Below are 20314 nucleotides of genomic sequence, written 5' to 3'. Positions count from 1 at the left end.
TCTGCATTCCTTCCCATTATATATCACCAAGTGACCTATCACCTTACTTCAGTATTTACCATATTCTGTGTATCTTGCAGAATAAAATGCTTTGTAGTTTAATTCTAAGACAAATAGGAAAAGTACTGCTGTCCATGACTTTCTCACATGTTACCCAGAATCCACAGAACTTGAAATAATCGGTGCAAGCATGCTTTCTGCATTTCCAGTGTGAGTGCTTTATTTAACTTCAAACATTATGTGATCTTCCATGGAGGCCACTCTGAGGTTTGAACCAAAAAACATGTAATACTGATTTAATGGTATACATGATTAAAAAATTCCTAAATTATTTTAATTACTTTTCCAGAGGTCATCAGCAGTATTAAAATAAATGCCCAGGTAGATATCTTCCCTTTCTTACATCTGAAATCTGTTTTAAGACAGAGTTGCTTGATTTGTGTGACTAACATGTGAAAATTCATTTAACATAAGAGCAAGTGATATATTGAGAGTTATCACACACACTAGATGAACATGCAGTCTCCTACACACTTCAACAAAGGTAAAAACCATAAAGATTACCTTTACTTTGCTTGTAAATGAAAAAAAAATATTGACAATACTAAATGTTTCCTTGGGTTTTTTGTTTTTGTTTTTGTTTTTTTTTTTAAATTTTGCAAAAATAAACGCTACATTTAGAGGATTTATCAGCAAGATTGAACCATAGCTGTGTGAAAGCACCCTAAAGCACATCCACAATTACTTAAAAATATAGTAAGCATTTAATTTGGATTGGAAACTCAGTCTTCCTCTCGTCTAGTAAGAACATAGTTTATGGGAATCCTAGGGCTTCAAGTGTCTGATCAGTTTTTCAACGTTGCCAATTTACAGGCAAAACCCTGATGAGAGGCATTTATAGTCCTATCCACTTATTCCACACAGCTGCGTATTTTAGAAGAGAATTCAGTAAAGGACAGACAATAATTTTAGATGCACTTCAAAAGGATGAGATCAGCTGGAGGCAGATAAGCAAGCAGAGTTTTGATCCTCTAAACTTTGTTTGAACTTTCACTCAAATCAAAACACAACAGTATAGTCTGGGACATGAAGTCTCCCAAAGCTCCACCATCATCTTGAAGATAAAGGAAGCTGGTACCTGTACCTCTTTACCCAAACTAGGTTTTCCCAGAAAACCACCATGGCAATTTCTCATGTACCATTTTAGCACCCTGCTTTAGCACTCTCTAAAGCACAGCAGACACATTAGAGGCATATTAATGCCATCGTTATAGCATTCTCTTCTTGCACACACTTCAAACACTTTATAACCAAAATGTATGAAATTCCTTATGAAAGCGACTCCTCATGTTCGGTACATTGAAAAGAATTAAGAATTTCGTGCCTGTTCAGCACAAAAGTAAATATTTATCTCTACTTTCGGGAAATGCAAATAAGATAGTTTGCAAAGGGTTAAGGCAAAGGTGCCCCCAGTGTCAGAGCTGAAGATCCAAAGCAGGGACATGCCTGTTCACAGCAAGTCACAAACTCTGATATATGTCTCTCCCCTAACTGAAGGCAATAAATCTGTTGTGATCCTCACTAGAACTGAATGCTTATGGAACAAGATTTTTATAACCTGTTTATGTTATTTTTCAAACACTTTATGTGCTTTTATAATCATACTATCAATTTCTATTCTCTTTTCCTCTTTCCTCTGCTCTAAATGTTTATTTTTCTGTATCTGTCCCAACAACTTCAGCAGCTACTTTAGGTCAGAATATCTGTGGAGAGAAATTAAGAAAACTCCATGAAATCAGTGAAAATATACTGAAATGATCCTAGAGAAATATATGCCACATGATTGATTTTACTTGGCAATACAGAAGTTTCAAATATAACCAAAAGTTCCCAAAGTCCCTTCCTTCTGTCATCAAATGTCATCCATTTCTAGATTCCAATCTGAAAACAGAAGCTTTGCTACACAGAATGAGCCAGCTGTACCTTGTCAGAGTTGAAAGACTGGAATTTTAGCCTTTTTTTACTGTACTTAAAGGTGTCACCATCCATTTCCTGAGATGTCTGCAGGACAACAAGTAGTCTAGCTTATACAAAGGTTGGTGAGTTGCTCTGATACTGGTATTTAACATAGAGAAGTAATATGCCAACAAAAAAATGCACCAGACTAAAGCTCCGGAGATCTAGATTCGGTTCCTAGCCATACAACAGGCTTTCTGTTTAATAGCTTAACTGAATGTTTTGATGCTGCAAGAGCTACTTTAGTAGCAGATTAAATATGAAAGGTTTATTGTTGCTGATATTTCCTTTTTTTTAATGCAATTTCTTGAAAGCCAGACCTTTCTCTTACTCACATTGTCCTATTTCAAGTACAGTGTTGTAACAGATGCTGCTGAAATAGCAACAGCAACCATAACTGTGAACAGGAATCAGTATTAAAAAAATTAAAACCACTTATATGTATACACAAGGTCATCCTTGGCATTTAACAGAGTATGTTAATATTTCCTGTCCATTAACACATTTTATAATATTGTTTTCTGGTATAATAGGCAGAGTAACCTTTCAAATAAACCTATCTGTCCCCTGAGTTCATCTTAGACTCTTTCTTCATGGTCCACTTGGCACTAAGGTTAATAGTTGGATTCAATGCTCTAAAGAATCTTTTCCAACCTAAAAAATTCTATGATTCTATTACTCTAAGCCCCATAGTTCATGGTAGTAGCAAGGTGAGATTCTCTTCTAAAGTCCAGTTCACCGTTGCTCCATGGATGTTTAACCTACTTGTCAATCAGCTTCTAAACTACTGCTATTTACAGTGCAATGTTGTAGAGGACACAGCCATGAATTGCAGCTTTTCTTGAAAAAAGGGTGGTGGTTTCAAGATATTCCAACAAGCAGCTCGAGCACCAGACAACAGAAAGGCAACTAGAGCCAACTCAAGTGATATTGTGGTTACTTATAATCATAATCCTTGTTTTTAATTTTTGCATGAGCAGGCACAGTCAGGACACAGGAACAACCACAAAACAAAAAGAATAAATTTATTGTCATTATCTGGCCAGCCAGGGCCTGAAGCAGCACCTGGGCAGATACACACATGCAGGGATGCAAGCCCTGCAGAGCTCAGTCCATGCTACAGAATCACCCAGCCTGTTCTTTTCACCTCTGTTTCAGGTGTTTGCTCAATCATAATTTACCACTCTTTTTGATCTTTCAGGGGATCTCAAGCATGATTAATAATGCGCCCCTAATTCTATCACAGGTCTATATTGTATAAACAAAGGTGTTCTATTTGTCCAACATACAAGGCCAAAAATCTACCAGTATGTGGGTTTTGCCTCCCATACTGCACATCACATGACTCCTCACCAAACTTCCATTATTTTCCCAAACATTTCCATTTATCACCAGTATTTGCTTCATTTCTCAAAACTCTCATTTAGGCATTTATTTCTATCTGTAAATGCTGGCTGTGTTTATAGGTAAATCTTCCTCAACTCTCCTATGACCACACCACATGCAAGCTATGGAAATATGGGTTTAGTGGAAATCATAGAATCATTAAGGTTGGAAAAGACCACTGAGATCATCAAGTCCAACCATGAACCCTGAACACTGCCAAGTCCACCACTAAACCATTTTCCCAAGTGCCATATCCACACTTTATTTGAACGCTTCCAGGGATGGTGACTCAACCACTTCCCTGGGCAGCTTGTTTCAATGCCCGACTGTCCTTTTTCCCAGTATCCAATTTAAACCTCCCCTGGTGCAATGTGAGGCTGTTTCCTCTTGTCCTATCACTTATTACCTGGGAGATAAGACCAACTCCCACCTGTCTACAACATCTTTTCAGGTAACTGTAGAAAGCAATAAGGACCCCCATGAGCCTTAAAATCATTTAAGTATATACAGGTGGTTAAGAAATTACGGAAGGAAAACAATCAGCAGATTGTTACTAAAGTGCTAATGTATTATAAACTCAAGGTCTGGCTCCAGTTAAGAATAACAAACTGAATTTACATCAACAATGTGATGTTAGTGCAAGGAAGAGACATCTTCTGAAATGGGGTCCTGGTAATGTCAAGACATCAAGGGCAATCATTTCATTCTGTTTATTACTGACAAAATTTGTAATTTTGCGCTCAGTTTTACCATGCTTCAGGAGAGGTATCACATATTAGGCAGTCCAATCAATGAGGAACAAAAAGGAAAAAAAACCAAACACTTTAGAAATTTGATTCATTTGGAAAATCAGTGAATTTGAGTCTGCTCTTTCCAAGGAGAAAATCCCTATAGTCAGGGTAGACCTGATAATCACACTTCAACTTCTAAAAAGTTACTCAAATGTGACAGGAAACCACTCCTCTCTAAACATAAGAAGAAATCAACTTGTAGAACTTGTGAAACTGCAAGTACAAGAGCAAAAGGAACAGCCAGCTATGTCAAATATTCAGAAAAATCTATGAAGAATGGTGAAACACTATGCAGCCTGAATCTCCTACAGTGAAGGATTAACAGTTCTTGTAGAGATGTTCATATTTGATGTTGTCTCAGAGCACATGGTTGAATTACATGATTTTTGACCTTCCCCACAGTCCTATATTCCTATGAACCAATACTGTTATTATTTGAGAAAGCTTTTAATTAATTCCTTGAACTGCCTTTTCTCCTATGCCTCTTATGTTTACTTTTCTGCATTTCTCTGTCTTTATACACAAGCACTGACTCTTCCTGTCTGTGAACGACCCTGCAGTATCATGTCAGCACATGAGAAAGATGTCAGGCACACACTACTGACAACCAAAGCCTTCAAGTCAGAGACTTAGATAAATAGTAATGGGATTTATTCTGCATTCATAAGCTCACAAGACCTGCAATTTACTGAATTATTTAAATTTCCATATCACCTGACTGAAGCCTTCTCTCTTGTTGTATAAACTCCAACAGAGAAAAGAAATGTACTGCTGTCATCTGGTAGAACTGTTTGGTCAGGAGCAGTGAGGCCATTAAACAAATGCAATAATCTACAATTTCACTTTGCTCACAAATATTAGGATTGAGCAAGCTCTTTCAAAGGCTTTGTAGCAGTTTCAATTAAAATAAAGTGAACACTGGTGTTTTCCATTTTGACTGTCACAATGAGGGATCAGGTTGTGGTGGGTTTTACAGCATGAATAGGCACCTTAGGGTCAAGTGGCAACACATATCATTTACCTGAGTGTATTACAAATGAAAAACACTAATATATGTATTTGAACCCTTTCACTCTTTTCTTCTTATTTTTAACCCCAGAAAAACTATAAAACTTTGGCAAATGCTGACAATAAATTATGAGAGGCCCTTATGAAGTATCAAACAACACAGTATTCACTGTAAACCTTGGAAAGTTTTTGCATTTAAACACCTATTTATCATATTCTATGTTTCAAGAAGGAATTTGGCATAGAATTTTATCTTTTAAACATCAAAGGACATTATAACAACAAAAATAACCTATTTCTTTTTGAAAGTCTTTTTAAAAGTGGAGTATTAATGGCAAATTACAATAGTAATATAAGAAACTGTCTGTATTTTCCTCTTTTAACCTCAAATTCCCCAAGCTCAGTAACACTACCGAGAACACTTTCACACTTAATTGTTCTCAGAAAATAACTAAATTTGATTTCAGCTGAACACTAAAACACTATTTTAACTGAAATGAAATTACTTTTTGACACGCTTTGGTCCTTTGGGATGGTCTGGGGTTTTTCCTCTCTTGGATATACATTATAAGTAGAATCCATGTCATATTGTGTATGAAAGTATCCCTGTGATAGGCATTGCTGAGTGTATTGAGTTTGCATGGCAAGGGTCAGTTAGTGGGTTACTACAGGGGTGGCTCCTCTGAGAAGCTGCCTGAAGCTTCCCTATGTGAGACAGAGCAATCCCAGCCACCAGCTCCAGGACAGACCTGTCACTGACCAAGGTCAAGTCAATCAGTGATGGCAATAGCACCTCTGGGATCATGTACTTAAGAATGTGGTGGGAAACCTGCACAACACCAACTGCAACAGGAGAGAAGAGTTGAGAATATGTAAGTAAAACAGCCCTCCAGACACCAAAGGTGAGTGCAGAAGGAGGGGAAGGAGGTGCTCCAGGTGTGGGGCAGAGGTTCCCCTAAAGCATGTGGTGCAGACCATGGTGAGGCAGCTGTGCCCCTGCAGCCCATTAAGGTCCACTGTGGAGCAGAGATCCACCTGCAGCCTATGGAGGACCCCATACTGGAGCACATGGATGCCTGAAGGAGGCTGTGACCTTAGGAAGCCCATGCTGGAGCAGGTTAGCTGGTAAGACTTGTGACCCCATGAGGGACCAACGCTGGAGCAGCCTGTTCCTGATGCACTGCACCCCATGGGAGCAGTTCATGAAGAACTGCAATCCATGGGAAGGACTCCTGTTGGAGACGTTCATGGAGAACTGCTTCCTGTAGGAGGGACTCCACACTGGAGCAGGTGAAGAGTGTGAGGAAGAACAGAGGCAGAGAAAAGGTGTGGTGAACTGATGGTGACCCCATTCCATGTCCTCCTGTGCAGCTGCGGGGAGGAGGTAGAGAATTTGTGAATAAAGCTAAGCTAGGAAGAAGGGAGGGGTGGGAGAAAGGTATTCTAAAATTTGGAGTTATTTCTCACTATTCTACTCTGTTATTCATTGGTAATTAAATTAATCTTCCCCAAGTCAGGTCTGTTTTGTCTGTGACGGTAAATGGTGACTTATCTCGACCCATGAACATTTTGTTATATTCTCTCTCCTCTGTCCAGCTGAGGAGGTCAATGGTAAAACAATTCTGATGAGCACCTGGCATCAAGCCAGGGTGAACCGACCACACTGAGACAAAGCAGTTTAGGATACATAATAAAAATGGAATGCTTTAACTGATACTAGGCAGAGGAAGCAAAAGACATCCAGAATTCAAATAGCATTACTACCTCTCTGTTCTCTTCTTAATACCTTCATATTTGTAGCCCCTGGATTTATTAAATCATGCTAAAAGACATTCAAAGGTTTATTATTTTTAGAAAATCTGTTTTCACTCAGTTTCAGTGAAGAACAAAGTTTATGCTTAAATAACAGTTTCAGACTATGAAGCAGAAGAATTTCTGTCTTTGCACCTAATCCATGTATTTTAGCTTGGAATGTTTGCACTGGAGGATCTAGCCCAAGTCCACTTCATCATTAGCATAGGAAGATTATTTAAATTATTAAAAACCTAAACAGACACTATGTTTTTTGCATAAGATACTTCTAAGTTCTTTAAAGATATGAAAATATTCAGATTTCAGCAGAACCTGACAGCCTGATCAATTTGAGTCTTTGCAAAGCACCTTCTTAGTCTCTTAGTTTCCAAGCAAAATGAAGATGATAATAATAACCACCTCCTTCAAAAGACTGGATATCTAAAGATTAGCTAAGCATTATAAAATTTATCACATTACAATTATTTCCATGTTCCTTTGGTGATTTGTTTCCTACCTGACGCCACGTCTTCCCACAGTCAGATGTTATGTACATCTCCTCTTTATACTCAACCAGCTGCGACCCCAGGTTACCTGTCACAAAACAGGAGAAAACAAGGGTTGCACCCACATCAGCAAGAGAGATTGGATCTAGTCCTGATGCCAGTCAGAGTAAGAAGTTTCCAGGTCAGAGCAAGAAATAAACTCAGGTGATCAGGCTTATTTCATGTCTGGTGGGGCCAGAAAAATCCTTTTAAAAACAAAAAAATGTACACAAAATCTTCCTTTCGATTCCTATTTTGTCCATTGATGTGAGCAATGAGGCTTGATTCTAACACTGAGGTGCAGAAGACAAACATTTTAGTTTTGTTGCTTCATGCTGAGAAATTATTAGGATATTACATGTATTTAAGATGTAAGTATGAAACATTCACAAACACAGAAGCTATACCTTAATAATATTCTGTAAAAGTATTCTTGTTCAATTGGAATTGTTAAAATAAAATGTTTTCTCTGATGAAGTGGTAGCAAAATCTAGAATCTGGTGAAATATGTAACACTGAAAAGAGGGGACAGGGCTTTTTGTAAAAGAATGTAAATGCAAAAGAATTGAAAGCAGAATTGCTTAATTTATATAAATATTGAGCAGGAAGCTACCGAACATCTTGACAAAAAGTACTGAGGAGAACTCAGATTGCTTCAAATCTAACAGAAATTTTAAACTTGTGGAAGATGATAGCAGATGCAGTCCCAAGTACTGAGATCTCCATCTTTTAACATGTGGTATTTCAAATAGCAAAGTGTTAAATCACCAGGCAGTTTACAGTGTTCTAGGGGAGAAGCAATCAAGGCACAATATTTCTTCTAAATTATATCCTCCAGGGGATTTTGACTAAAATATATGGTTTGCATGTTTTTACAGTAGAAATAAGATGAAAGCTATCAGATCCTCTTAAGCAGAAGAGGCGGTGAAAGAAAACACTTGAGATTAGTACAGCAGTATGAAATTCCACTTGTGTGTTATATAAATAGCTGTTTTTAAGAAGTAAAACAGATCTGTTTATGAAGAGTGTTCTCCCTAGAGCTGAGAGGTTCTCAAGAGGAACGACAGTGCCCACTGCCCAAAATACATGCAGTATATAGACCATCAAGGTTGCATGTGCTCTACTATTTAATAGTATAACTCTACACTATTTAACCCTAAATAGATCCTGGACAGGATTAGGATACCTATTTTGAATCAGGGAATTTATAGGAGTAACTTAATTCCTTTCAATTGTATCTAATATTTCAGAAGATGCCTCTGGCTCTCCTTGGGTTTTCATCCTTCCAAACCACTTCACGCTGCCTCATTTATCAAAGAATTTAGCACAGATTTAATTGGTTGTGTCATTTTGGAAGAAAAAAAACAAAAACAAAACCTTATCCATGGAGGTAATGAGTTTTGACAAGGTCGGAACAGTATGGATGAAGGTGGACTGATCACCCACTTAAGAATGGACTGATCACCCACTTAAGAATCAAACTCATGGATGAAGTAGATGTAAGACTGGTAAGATCAAAAATGTGCCAAAACCAGCTTAGACTCAATGTGCAGGGATGACCCATGTGACTGCTATTGGACGTGACAGCAATTACACCAAGGGGGAAGGAAAAAGACACAGGGAACTCTGGAGTAACAGCCCCTATCCTTTCCCTGTAAGCATCATCAAAAAACAGCCCAGTCCTGTCAGGCACATGGGCTCACCTTCCCAACACTCTGCTTTCTGAGTTGATTCACGCAGCCAGGATGGCAAGGGCCATCACAAGGCTTCACAGAAGGGTTATCACTGTTACGTAAGGCTCTCTAGCTTTTAGAAACAAAGGCTCTAGTGATACCAGCCATCAAAATGAAACCTCTGTGACAGAAATGACAGAAAGCTATAACCACAACCACTGGTAAGAAAAGATTATAGAGTTAACAAAAGGCTATTTTTTTTAAAGAACAGAATCAAAGTTTGGTTTTATTATGTCCAGTAGTCTTTGGATTATTACATTTTTTGTTTCCAGTTATGCTGCATTCATTTAGGCTGAAAAAAATTCCAACAATGAAACATGATTAAGACATAAAATTATAAATATGCTGAGTTGGAAGGAACCGATCAGAATCGAGTCCAGTTCAAGCCAGCACAGGACTGCCTCCAGGAGTCACACCATTAGGGTTAGCCTGAGTGTTGTACAAATGCTTCTTGAACTCTGTTAGGCCTGGTGCTGTGACCACTGCCCTGGGGAGCCTGTTCTGGTGCCCAACCAACCTCTGGGTGAAAAACCTTTTCCTGACATCCAACCTAAATCTCCCATGAACATTACCTAATGAGACAGCTCCAAAACAAAAGCTTCACACATTAATTCAGCTATATTTTCTCCCCAAATACAGCTTTAATATTAATCTTCTCACTAGAAGGAGATAGGAATGAAAAATCACCTTCTCAGGGTTAAAGGAAGGGAAGGGAGATTTGATTCACTGCTTATGCAAAACACATTTCTTTTGCTATTCTTTTCTCTGTACAGTTTTTCACTGGTATATGCATCTGCAAATGGGCATATTCTTGCACTTCTGCAGCTACTCACAGAATGTTTTCTATGGGACAGCTGAGGACAGGAATATTTATTTCCTTGCTAGAATCTAAAGTATTGCTGTCAGTCTACACTGTTCTTTGCATAGATGTCATTAATGAATGCAGTGTTAGTTTTGCTCCTGGAGAAATGCTGTTTATTCTACCTCTTTTTACCACTTACTAAAATCTTGCATGAGTAGGTCTTTATTTTGAGAATTACTATGGATCTACTCTTTAAAGAGTTCAGTGGCAAATTGCCTTGCTAATGGGAAATTAGTTTGTAAACTAAACCACATCAACTTCATTAAAAAGCCTTTTCTATCCAGCTGATATGGTAATGACTGAAAGATATAATCAACAGTGTTGTAATTGCAGCTCTGTTAAAAGACAGACATGACTTCTAGTTCTGGTTTTACCTTTACTGCCTTTTCTTGATAAATGAGCAAAACAAGTTGGTGAGCTCACTTATAATTCCATAAACATGCCATTCTGGCAAAACTCAAAACTTATGAACAGCAGCACAGGGTCGGGATACTCCTTTGGGAAAAAAGATTTCAGTGCTGTTTGACCTCTGAAAGCAGTCCATCCCCAGACCAAGGGTGATAGCCCAGAAGTGGTGCATGCAGGAGCTTCTGACTGCTGACACAATATTTAATTGTGTCATTAATGAAGGCTGTAATTTGCACTACTTCCAGATTTTATGGGAGACACAGTGATATGACATAATTTTGTTAACTTTATAAAGTCAAGTCTTCAGACTAAAAAGCCCCCAACTTTCTGTAAGAAATGATAAAGCTTTTCAATGCAGTTGGAGTTTGCTCTGTGGGTATTGCAGACAATGTCTTGCTGAAAAAGTGTCAATGGATTTAGAAAGAAAAAGCAGCTGAGGCTGCAAGCTGGAAACCTGCAGCACTCGGGGCAAAGGGAGGTTCCTGCAAAGTGCAGGGGGCCATCTGCAATGGGAAGCAGCCATGCAGCCAAATCTGAGAGGTGACAGGCAGAAGGAGATGTGTGATGAGTTTCTTTCTCTGCAAGCTGTTAGCCTGAAAAAGTAGAACTAGAGCAAAACAAAGTTCTTCAAAGTGCTAAGTGGACTCCCCCCAGTTTTATTAGCAAACCTTCCTATTGAACATGTGACACACAAGAGTTATGAGTTTTCTCTATTGTAAGTTACACTGTTTTAACTTTATTTTTTAATATTCTTATAAAAATAACTTCAAATATTTGAAACATTCTGTTCTTTTTGAGATTTCAAATAAAGTGCATAGTTTTAGGCTTTAGCTACCTCCCAGTGTGTCATGTTACTGGATAAGCCAGCTAACTAAACAAAGCACATGTAACAGCACCTCATAAACCCCTTTACAACAGCTACAATTCACATCAAATTCAATGCAAAAAATCCTGGCATTAATAACACTGCAAACAAACAAATGGAAAGCCACTGGAGTACTCTAGAACTGAGACATTCTGAATGTTTCCATGCCATATCCGAGAATTATGACACATATCTGTGGTGTGGCAGCCAATAACACATGTGCACAACTGCCATTGTGATCAAGTGACACAGGAAGTGAGGAACTGACATCTTGTGCTCAGCCCAAGACTGGCAGCCAACGCCTACAATATTTAAGTACCATTCCCACAATATCCTGAAGTGTTTGGACTGTACCACACACCCAAAAACATCAATGTCCTGTTTGCCTGGTGAGACACATCAAAATCTGTATTTCTTATTACAGCTGTAAATATCTGCAGTAACTCCTCAGGTGTGCACTACAACACAGAAACCTTTCTATCATTTTAGTGTGTTTGTGTAAGATCTCAAGATCCATCTGGGGTAACAAGTAAATGTAACCTAATCCACTGAAGGCAACTCAGGTTCATAGTGAAAAAGTTACTGTGTCTGGAATGGGTAATCAACTGCAGGCATGTGCTAGTTTGGGCAGGAGTATAGTTAATTTTCTTCATTGCAGCCAGTACAGGGCTGTGGTTTGAATTTGTGCTGGAGCTGATGGCATGGGAATGTTTTTGTTACTGCTGAGCAGGGCTTGCACAAAGTCAGGGCCTCTGCTGGTACTCACCCCGCTCCCAGCAAGGAGTCTGGGGGTGCACAAGACATTGGAAGTGCACACAGCCGAGACAGCTGACCCCAACTGACCCAAGGGATATTCCAGGCCATACGTCATTCTGTTCAGCAATAAAATGGGGGAGAGGTTGGCATGGGGGACACTGCTCAGGGAAAGGCTGGGCATTGAGTGGTTGGAAGTGAGCAACTGTTTTGATTTGCATCACTTGTCTTTCTTGGGGTTTTATTTCCACATCTTTGTTATTTTCATTACAATTTATTATTATTATTTTATTTAAATTATTAAATTAGTCTTATCTCAATCCATGAGTTTCTTCCTTTTTACCATTCCAATTCTCTTCCTCCCACACCTCTGGAGGGGCAGTGAGGAGCAGCTGTGTGGTGCCTAGTTGCCAGCTGGGCTTAAACCATGACTAGGCTATATTAGCCAGAGCTACAAAGGGTATCATTTTAACATTACTTTTGGTCTAAATGGCCTGAACACTCCTCTGACACAGAGACTTTGCCATCCAGTTGCATGAAGTTTTGTTTCTAATACAGAAGCTTCTCAAGTTTGTCTCATACTATTTTATATTCTTTTTGTAACTAAATGCAAGGGGCAGAAGACTCATTTGTGTGTCTTCTCCAAACCTGGGGACCATATACACTTGAATTGTCCTTAAGCGCTCCCCCAAAGGCTTTTGTCACCAACAGAGCCACGGTGCTGTGCTAGATGGACTCAGGCTTAGTCAGTCTGAGTCTGACTGCTGTTGCTATGTTCTGATACCTTGCTGCTTCTATTCAGCAAGCCAAAGGAAACACTTTGGCCTACATTTTTAAGGTTTTTTATTAAGGATGGTAATTTATCATTTCTGTTACTTGCTTTCTTATAAACCTTTTCAAAGCATGTTTTGGGATGCAGGAAGTCCTGTTTCTCTTTTTTAGTCATCCTGAATAAAGGCTGATTTTAAGCAACTGGGTAAAATCAGATGTTCTATCCTTGCAAGGGTGACAATCCCAAAAACCAGAATACAGAGGCACTAACTACTATTTCACATAGTTCTCCAAGCTGTCTGTGACTGCACATCACAGTTTAGCAGCTGTTCGGTCAGGGATGTGAAAGAAAGCAATGTATTTTATTGATGACTGATGGCCAGCCAAGCTCTCTAGAAAGGTGGTATAGCTGTGAAAAACATACACAGATCTCAAGAGAGCAACTAAAAATCTTTCTTTGCTCAGGCATTTTGGAAGATTCCTACTGGATCCAGTGGCAAGACCTGAGGGAATGGCCTGAAGTTGTGTCAGGGGAGGTTTAGGTTGGATATTAGAAAGAGGTTCTTCACCCAGAGAGTGGTTGGTTACTGGGACAGTGGTTGGTCACAGCACCAAGGTTGACAGAGTTCAAGAAGCATTTGGATGATACTCTCAGGCACATGGTGTGACTCTTGGGGAGGGTCCCGTGCAGGACTAAGGGTTGGACTCAATGATCCTTGTGGGTCCCTTTCAACTCAGCATATTCTGTGATTCTGTGAAACACAGATTACTTTCATTTACAATTTACCATTAATTTACATGTTTTAAGTGATACTTATCACTGTGTTTACCCATATTTTTATATGTGACTTTAGACATGCTTGCTGTGAGAAGAAATAATCCCCATATGCAACACTTAGATAATCCTTCTATAATATGGAAAATCTTTTCCAGTCACTTAAATTTAGCATACATGCAGACACCTACTCCAAAAAGAGACATGTGCCTTGCCTGGATTATTGGTAATTAACACAGTCATAAAATCCCTTCAGGCAATGCACAATAAGCTAAAATTTCATGGTTTGCAAGCTTGTAGTCACAGTGTAGAACAAACATATAAGCAATTTGTATTTAAATGTCCCAGACAGACAGTTTTTGCCTGGTAAGCTGAAGATGTGTTGAGCTGAGGAAGGAGGGAATCAGAACTGAGGAAAGGTTGACAAGACAGAAATTCAAAGGAATTTCAGGATTTTCACTCAAAAATGCACTGGGAAATGCTCAATCATCTTCCTGTTCCCTCATCCTTTTTTATAGAGACATGCCAGTATACTACTTTTGTGAAAAATGATAGAAATTCATTGCAATGTATGCAATTTATGTGGGCCTGATATAAGAAAAAGTAAACAGTTCCAGCACTTGCTCAATTTGTGTGAATGTGCAGAATCTACTCGTTGCTTGATTTGCCATCTGGATTGGAAGCTAAACAGGTAATCATGGTAAACCAGCACCTGAAAAAGCTACACTTCTCTAAACGTTTTTCATAGAAAAGTCCTTTGCAAGTTTATAGTAAAAATTTACACATCAATTGACACACATTTCATAGATTATGCTGTGAGAAATAGAAGTTGTTGCCAAGATTAAAATGCACAAAAATCCAATGAAAAAGCAAAATCCTATTACATTTCTCAGAGCAAAGTAGTTATTTAAAAGAACACTTTTGCATACAGCTATAAAATCTAATACTCTGTCTGCAAAAGTTATATATACATATACATAGACTAAAAATATGCATTTCTGAGAACTATTTATGCAACTTTAATGGAGTGGAATTTTTATTTGTAAATATGAGCTTAATAAGATGCAATTTTAACATCCTATTACAGTATTTTCCCAAATGGTCTAGGTGTTAATGCTGTTCACAATTAATTTTTTTAATTAAAATAATATTCAGTAGTCTCTGAGCGCTGATTTTCAAGCACAGTATCAAAACTGTCCTTAAGTCACAGGTTAGCTTTTCCATTAGCACAAGCAGCTGTATTGCATAAGCTTCCTAGAAAGAAGCCAAATTCCATGTTAACAGAATTCTTTTCTTCTGATTGATAGCTACACTGCTATAATTGAGAGCATGAACTGCAGGATTCTTATGGTTAGAATCCGTATTTCTAGTTCTCATCCACTTGTTTGCATCAGTTGTTTCTAACTCCATGGTTACACTTTCAGGAAAAAACCCTATTCTTTATTGTCCTTTATTTTTCTCAGCTAATGGGGTTCTTGTAAATATTCTCCATTTCCATCAACTGCCAACTAGGCTTTCTTAGCACCTGCTCACTGGTCCTGAAAATTGATTATCAGAATTATACACATTCTTAGTAATCAGGTCACTGTACAGTATTTTGACAAAGTATTAATATTTTCCTCTCTCCTTTGGCAATTATTTACCTACTTCACCCTCAGAATGCATTTCCCTTTTTACAGCACAAGGCACTGATGGTTCCTGAGCATGCTGTGATCAACTGACATTCGCAGATCTTTATCACCTTCAGTCATTTCCAGAAGATGATCTCTCTCTAAATCTCGCAGTAAAATTCCGATAGTGTGTGATGTGGCCCAAATAATCTGATTTCTGTATGTGCTAAGAACATAGTACTTCTGTTTATTTGCATAGGATTATCAGTTTCAAGGATCAGGCCAAAGGAAATTCAAGCTCACTGTATGCAAAGTATTTCTGATAAGAAATGTAAGTTTACAATGATATCAGGTTTGCCAGATAAGACTGCACATATGCACTGAATCCAGATGAACTGAGCATTCAAATAATGTAAATGCAAGTCAAAATCAGAGTTGGTTCAGGTCATCTGTTCGGGGATGCAAGGGTATGCAGTTGCTTTACAAGATTTTTAAGGCTCCAAAATAAGTCCCTTCTCTTTTGGATCTACATGACCTTCTTTGAGAAAAAGAATGCATTGCACTACCCTTGGACAAATTTTTCCCACTTTCACACCATCCCTCCCAGGCTTTTAGCCAGCTGTTTTGAGTAAGGGTGCCACATTGCCATTCTCATTACATTATAGGTTGCTCCATAACCAAGTCAGATTGAACACAGTAGTTCAGTTCTTAATGAACTTAACTCCCTCACAACCATGTTGAGGAAAGCTGTTGGCAAGTTTGCCTACCTGGCATAGTAAGAATGTCACAGTGATAAAAATTCACCGCATTCTACAAAGGAATTAAGGGTAAAATACTCTTCTCAACCTGCCCTACCTAATATCACCTCAGAGAACAGTGCACTTGAAAACCCTTTCTAAACCCCAGGCAAAAGAGAACAACCCAAGATCTCAACAAGTATCAGTTCAACATATCAGATGAAAGTGCAAGAAAGAAAAACCAAATAGGAAAAATCAACTAGTTAATTAAATGTTATTGCTCAAGTTGCTACTGGAAGACATTTAGGCACAATATGATGAGGCTAAAATTAAGAATCTACATTTAGAGTATGTTTATGTAAAAAGAAGACACCTGAAATGAAAGGTATTTTTGAAGCATTTGAATTCATAAAATGTGAACTGAACACATATTAGAAATCTGTTCACAAGGGCACTCTATAAATTCATAATCTCATTTGTATCAATAAATATATAGCAGCATTTCACCAGGCAGGTCTGTCTCCAGCAAAATACTTTAAACTCCCTTTATACTAAGGAGAAACTTGAAACCTTCAGTTATAGGGAAGTACTGGCAGCTATAATTCTCTGGAAACACCAAATATGCTCACCTTGACATTCTCAGGAGATTTTCAATTTAATAAACTGTTCATAAGATATAGTGTGAAATAAAGCAGAAGCCATTATTAATTAAAAACAGATAGAGTTTTATGAAAAGAGAAGCACTACATGTCTGTATTTCCATAACATGAGAATAAAATAATGCAAGTTAAAAAAATCACAACAGTTAACAATTCAATAATTTTGAAACAAAGAAACAGAAGAAGAAATAAAATTAATAGATGGATCATTAGGATACAAAGTAAAACCGAGTTATGTGGATATTTTTCATGGTGAGTACTCGACACTGCAATGAAATTCCTTCCACTAAATGCCACTTCACAGTGACATGACTCCATATGTATATTGCAATGGAGAAGCCACAACCAGCATTGTTCCCAACACAGACACATTTGCCTCTTTCAATTCATCTCTCTTTAGGCAAAGAGGAATAAATAAAAATTACAAGGCAAATCATCTGTATCTAGGCTTAAAGAACAAAGGCTTGGCCACCATTTACATCAGTTTTTCTGGGCTATTTGTGATGCTGGAGACTCTACGCGTCACTTCCAGAGAAAAAGAATGCAGAACATGTCCTTTAGCACCATCACACCTCCACACTGCACTAATGGGGAAGGAAGTACTAGACAGCACAGCAAATCATAATGCGTCCAGGAATCTGTCATAGATCTGCCTGAGAAGACACAGCCCTGGGACATCAATTAACATTTTTTAAATTGTTTGATCAAGAGATTCCATAAAGGATTATTCTGCAGGAGAGCCTTATTTTGGCAATGCTTGTAGCATGGTATTCCTATAAACCAAAAGACTTTATCTACAAAGAACCACTGACACATTTCAGCTTTTAAAAAATAACATCATGTGCTTACCTGCCCCCATTATGAGCCCTGGTGCAGTGTCCTTTGTGTGGACTGTTCCTGACACGTAGGGATTGTCTGCCCAGCGGAGGTGAAGGTGAAGGTAGCAATCAGGCTTAGGGGGGAAGAAGAAGACAACAGGTTTTAAAAACGAGGGCTAACAGTTATGCTCCTATAATAACAAAAGGCCAGACAGAGAGGAGCTTCAGCAATGTATGTCTTCACAGACAAAAAGAATGGCTGTTTTCCATGGAGCCAAATTCCAGCCTGAAATACCAACCTTCACTTTCTAAGAAGAATCTCTGGTGATGTCTGTGTAGTGTGCCACTGTCTCAACAAAAAGATTCCCAAATTCGAAGTGTGAAATTATTTTATACCCCCTGCTTCTGACAGAATAATTGCTTAAAAATGCTAACAGCAACAAATATCGCATTTTCGTTGGTCCCAAGTATCCAGTAAAATGATGTTTGAACTGAAATGTATATTTTAGTAAAAAAAAGGTTATGAAAAACAGCTTAATGACTTTTGGACACATCATCTCTCCTAGATAAGCAACTTAGTGCTTCTTGCCCTTTTTGCAGTGGCACTCAAAGGTCATATTGTTCATAGGAATTCTGAGTATGAGCTTTACCAGGAGTGGCTCCAACACTGCCTGGGAGCTGCTGCCAGTGTGATCTTGCCACTTGCCTCAGACTCATCTGAATCAAGCCCTGCAGGCTTAAATCTTGTAGCACAATCATGAACTCTTCAAGTGGAAAGCAGCAGCTCCAGCACTCCACTTCTGCTACGTGGAGAGGGAACAAAGCTCTGGCAGTGGCAGGACTACAAGCAGTTATTTTGCCCACTCAAATGCAGAGCTTTGAGCTCCCAGGAGCAGAGAGTCAGTGAGAAAAATATGAGGTTTGCAGTACAACCTTGCAAATAACAAAACACTATGGGTAGCTGGGACATCTAAACAAACAGAAAGAACATCATACAAAAAGAAAGGACTTTTCCGTGCAGCTTACTCTGGTATTTATTTTCAAGCAACAGCAAGGACTTCCCTTCAACAGGGAGCCAAGGGTTACCTTGGTTTAATATGAAACAAAAATATGAATTATGGAATTAGAAACAGTATTGGTAATCTCTATTTGACTCATGTGATCCTTATATCCAGACACAAATGACTATTGTCATGATCATTCTGAACTGGGTTGTGTGGTTGATACACAGGAAAAAATGTCCTCTTTGTGTCAAAGTAATTTAGAATAAGAAATGCAGTGCAACAAAGAGCCCTGACTACTCACTCTACAAGATGACTGGACTGAGAGCCTATGAAACCATAGCTCATGCAATGCCAGCAGATTTGCCTACTGGTTTGGCTGGTAAACTCAACATGAAACTCTCAAGCTGTTGGAACTACTGCACATCCTACCACACAGATAACTCTTGTATACTTTATAGAGAAGATAGACCAAAAAGAGCCACTTACAGGTTTGCAGTTTGTCGGTTTGCCATTCATATCAGTGTCTGGAGGGTTTAGAAAATCCCAGTCACGGCCTTTGTTGTAGGTTATCAGAGTTGTAACTTTCCCATCAATTTTCTGGTTGGCCAAAAAGACTCCTTTTACACCTCTGACCTGAAGCATACAGGAGAGAAGTTAACATCCAGCACATACACAACTTTTTTCCAAAAGGATTATCCCTGATTAGCTACTCTTTTCTGGCTCTGAACTGTGTATCTCAGGTAGTTTCTCCTGGAAACTGAATAGAAAGTGACTGATACCTTAAAAAATATAAGGAAGGCAAAAAGATAAGAGGAAAGGGAGAAAGGGGGGAGGGGAGGACAATTACAAACCGATTTCTATTTTGAAATGTATTTAAAAAGGGTATGCAGTTCTCTCAATGTCAGAAGGCTAATCAAATTACATGTAGTCTGTACAGCAAAATACAAAAATTATACTATGGCCTTACTGTTAAAATTACAGCTCTGCATTTTTGTAAAATATGGATTTCTCTAAAATTCTATTCTACAAATGATGTAAGCAATTTTTAACAGCCACCTGACTTTTACACTGAAGTCCTCTCACCCACATCATATAAACAGCACACAAATAGGTTACAGCAACAAAATACAGTATCATGTCCTTGAAAATAACACTGAATTAGGAAGCACATTTTCTTTTGTAGGAAATACAGGCAGATCATCTGAGGAAGAAACATTGAGGGCTGAATCAACCTCTGAAGCATATGAAATGCTTCCATACTCAGTCTGCCTTCATAAATTTACCTTTACCTGTTAAACTCCTGGGGAAAAAAAAACAACAAACAAAAACAACAAATAAAAAAATTTACAGACTTCCTCTTCTCTTGAGCTATTATTTTATTTCAAAGCAAATTGTATTAGAAAATTATTACAACTCAACATGTCAAAGTTAATGGGGATAATTTTTAGAAGCAACCTGACAGTAGTTGCACCTTAATATGTTTAGTTATAGCCCTACATTTACATTATTAACGTATTAACACATATTCCACCCAAGGGTGCGAGAGAAGATCTTGTATTAAAAATGAAGGTTTCTTTAAGAGTGCTCTTGCTTCCCTTGTGATTGCTTATGAGACTTCTTGAATTTTTTAAAAATTCTGGAATATATATCTATATATCTATATATCTCTCTATATATCTGTCTCAACTCATATACCATTTCCAGCACAGTACAGCTTCCTAATCTCATTGGGTACTGACACTTAACAAAACTGAAGCATTCATTACAAATAAATGCACGAGA

The 20314-nt window shown here is 38.2% G+C and overlaps 1 protein-coding gene across 5 annotated transcripts in view; it reads right to left on the bottom strand.

Annotated features, from left to right (window-relative positions):
* SORCS2 (sortilin related VPS10 domain containing receptor 2) overlaps positions 1–20314 on the bottom strand; it is a 553207-nt gene that overhangs the window by 61014 nt on the left and 471879 nt on the right. For all 5 annotated transcript variants that reach the window (XM_071556850.1, XM_071556852.1, XM_071556851.1 and 2 more), the window contains exons 10-12: positions 19019–19165; positions 17560–17662; positions 7510–7586 (exon numbers count right to left, since the gene is read on the bottom strand). In XM_071556850.1, the coding sequence (XP_071412951.1) occupies positions 7510–7586; positions 17560–17662; positions 19019–19165 (327 nt within the window). The remainder of the gene's footprint in view (positions 1–7509; positions 7587–17559; positions 17663–19018; positions 19166–20314) is intronic.

This window comes from Pithys albifrons, chromosome 5 (assembly GCF_047495875.1).
Source record: "Pithys albifrons albifrons isolate INPA30051 chromosome 5, PitAlb_v1, whole genome shotgun sequence".
Classification (NCBI taxonomy): Eukaryota; Metazoa; Chordata; class Aves; order Passeriformes; family Thamnophilidae; genus Pithys; species Pithys albifrons.
This window is presented reverse-complemented; position numbering and strand designations above follow the sequence as displayed.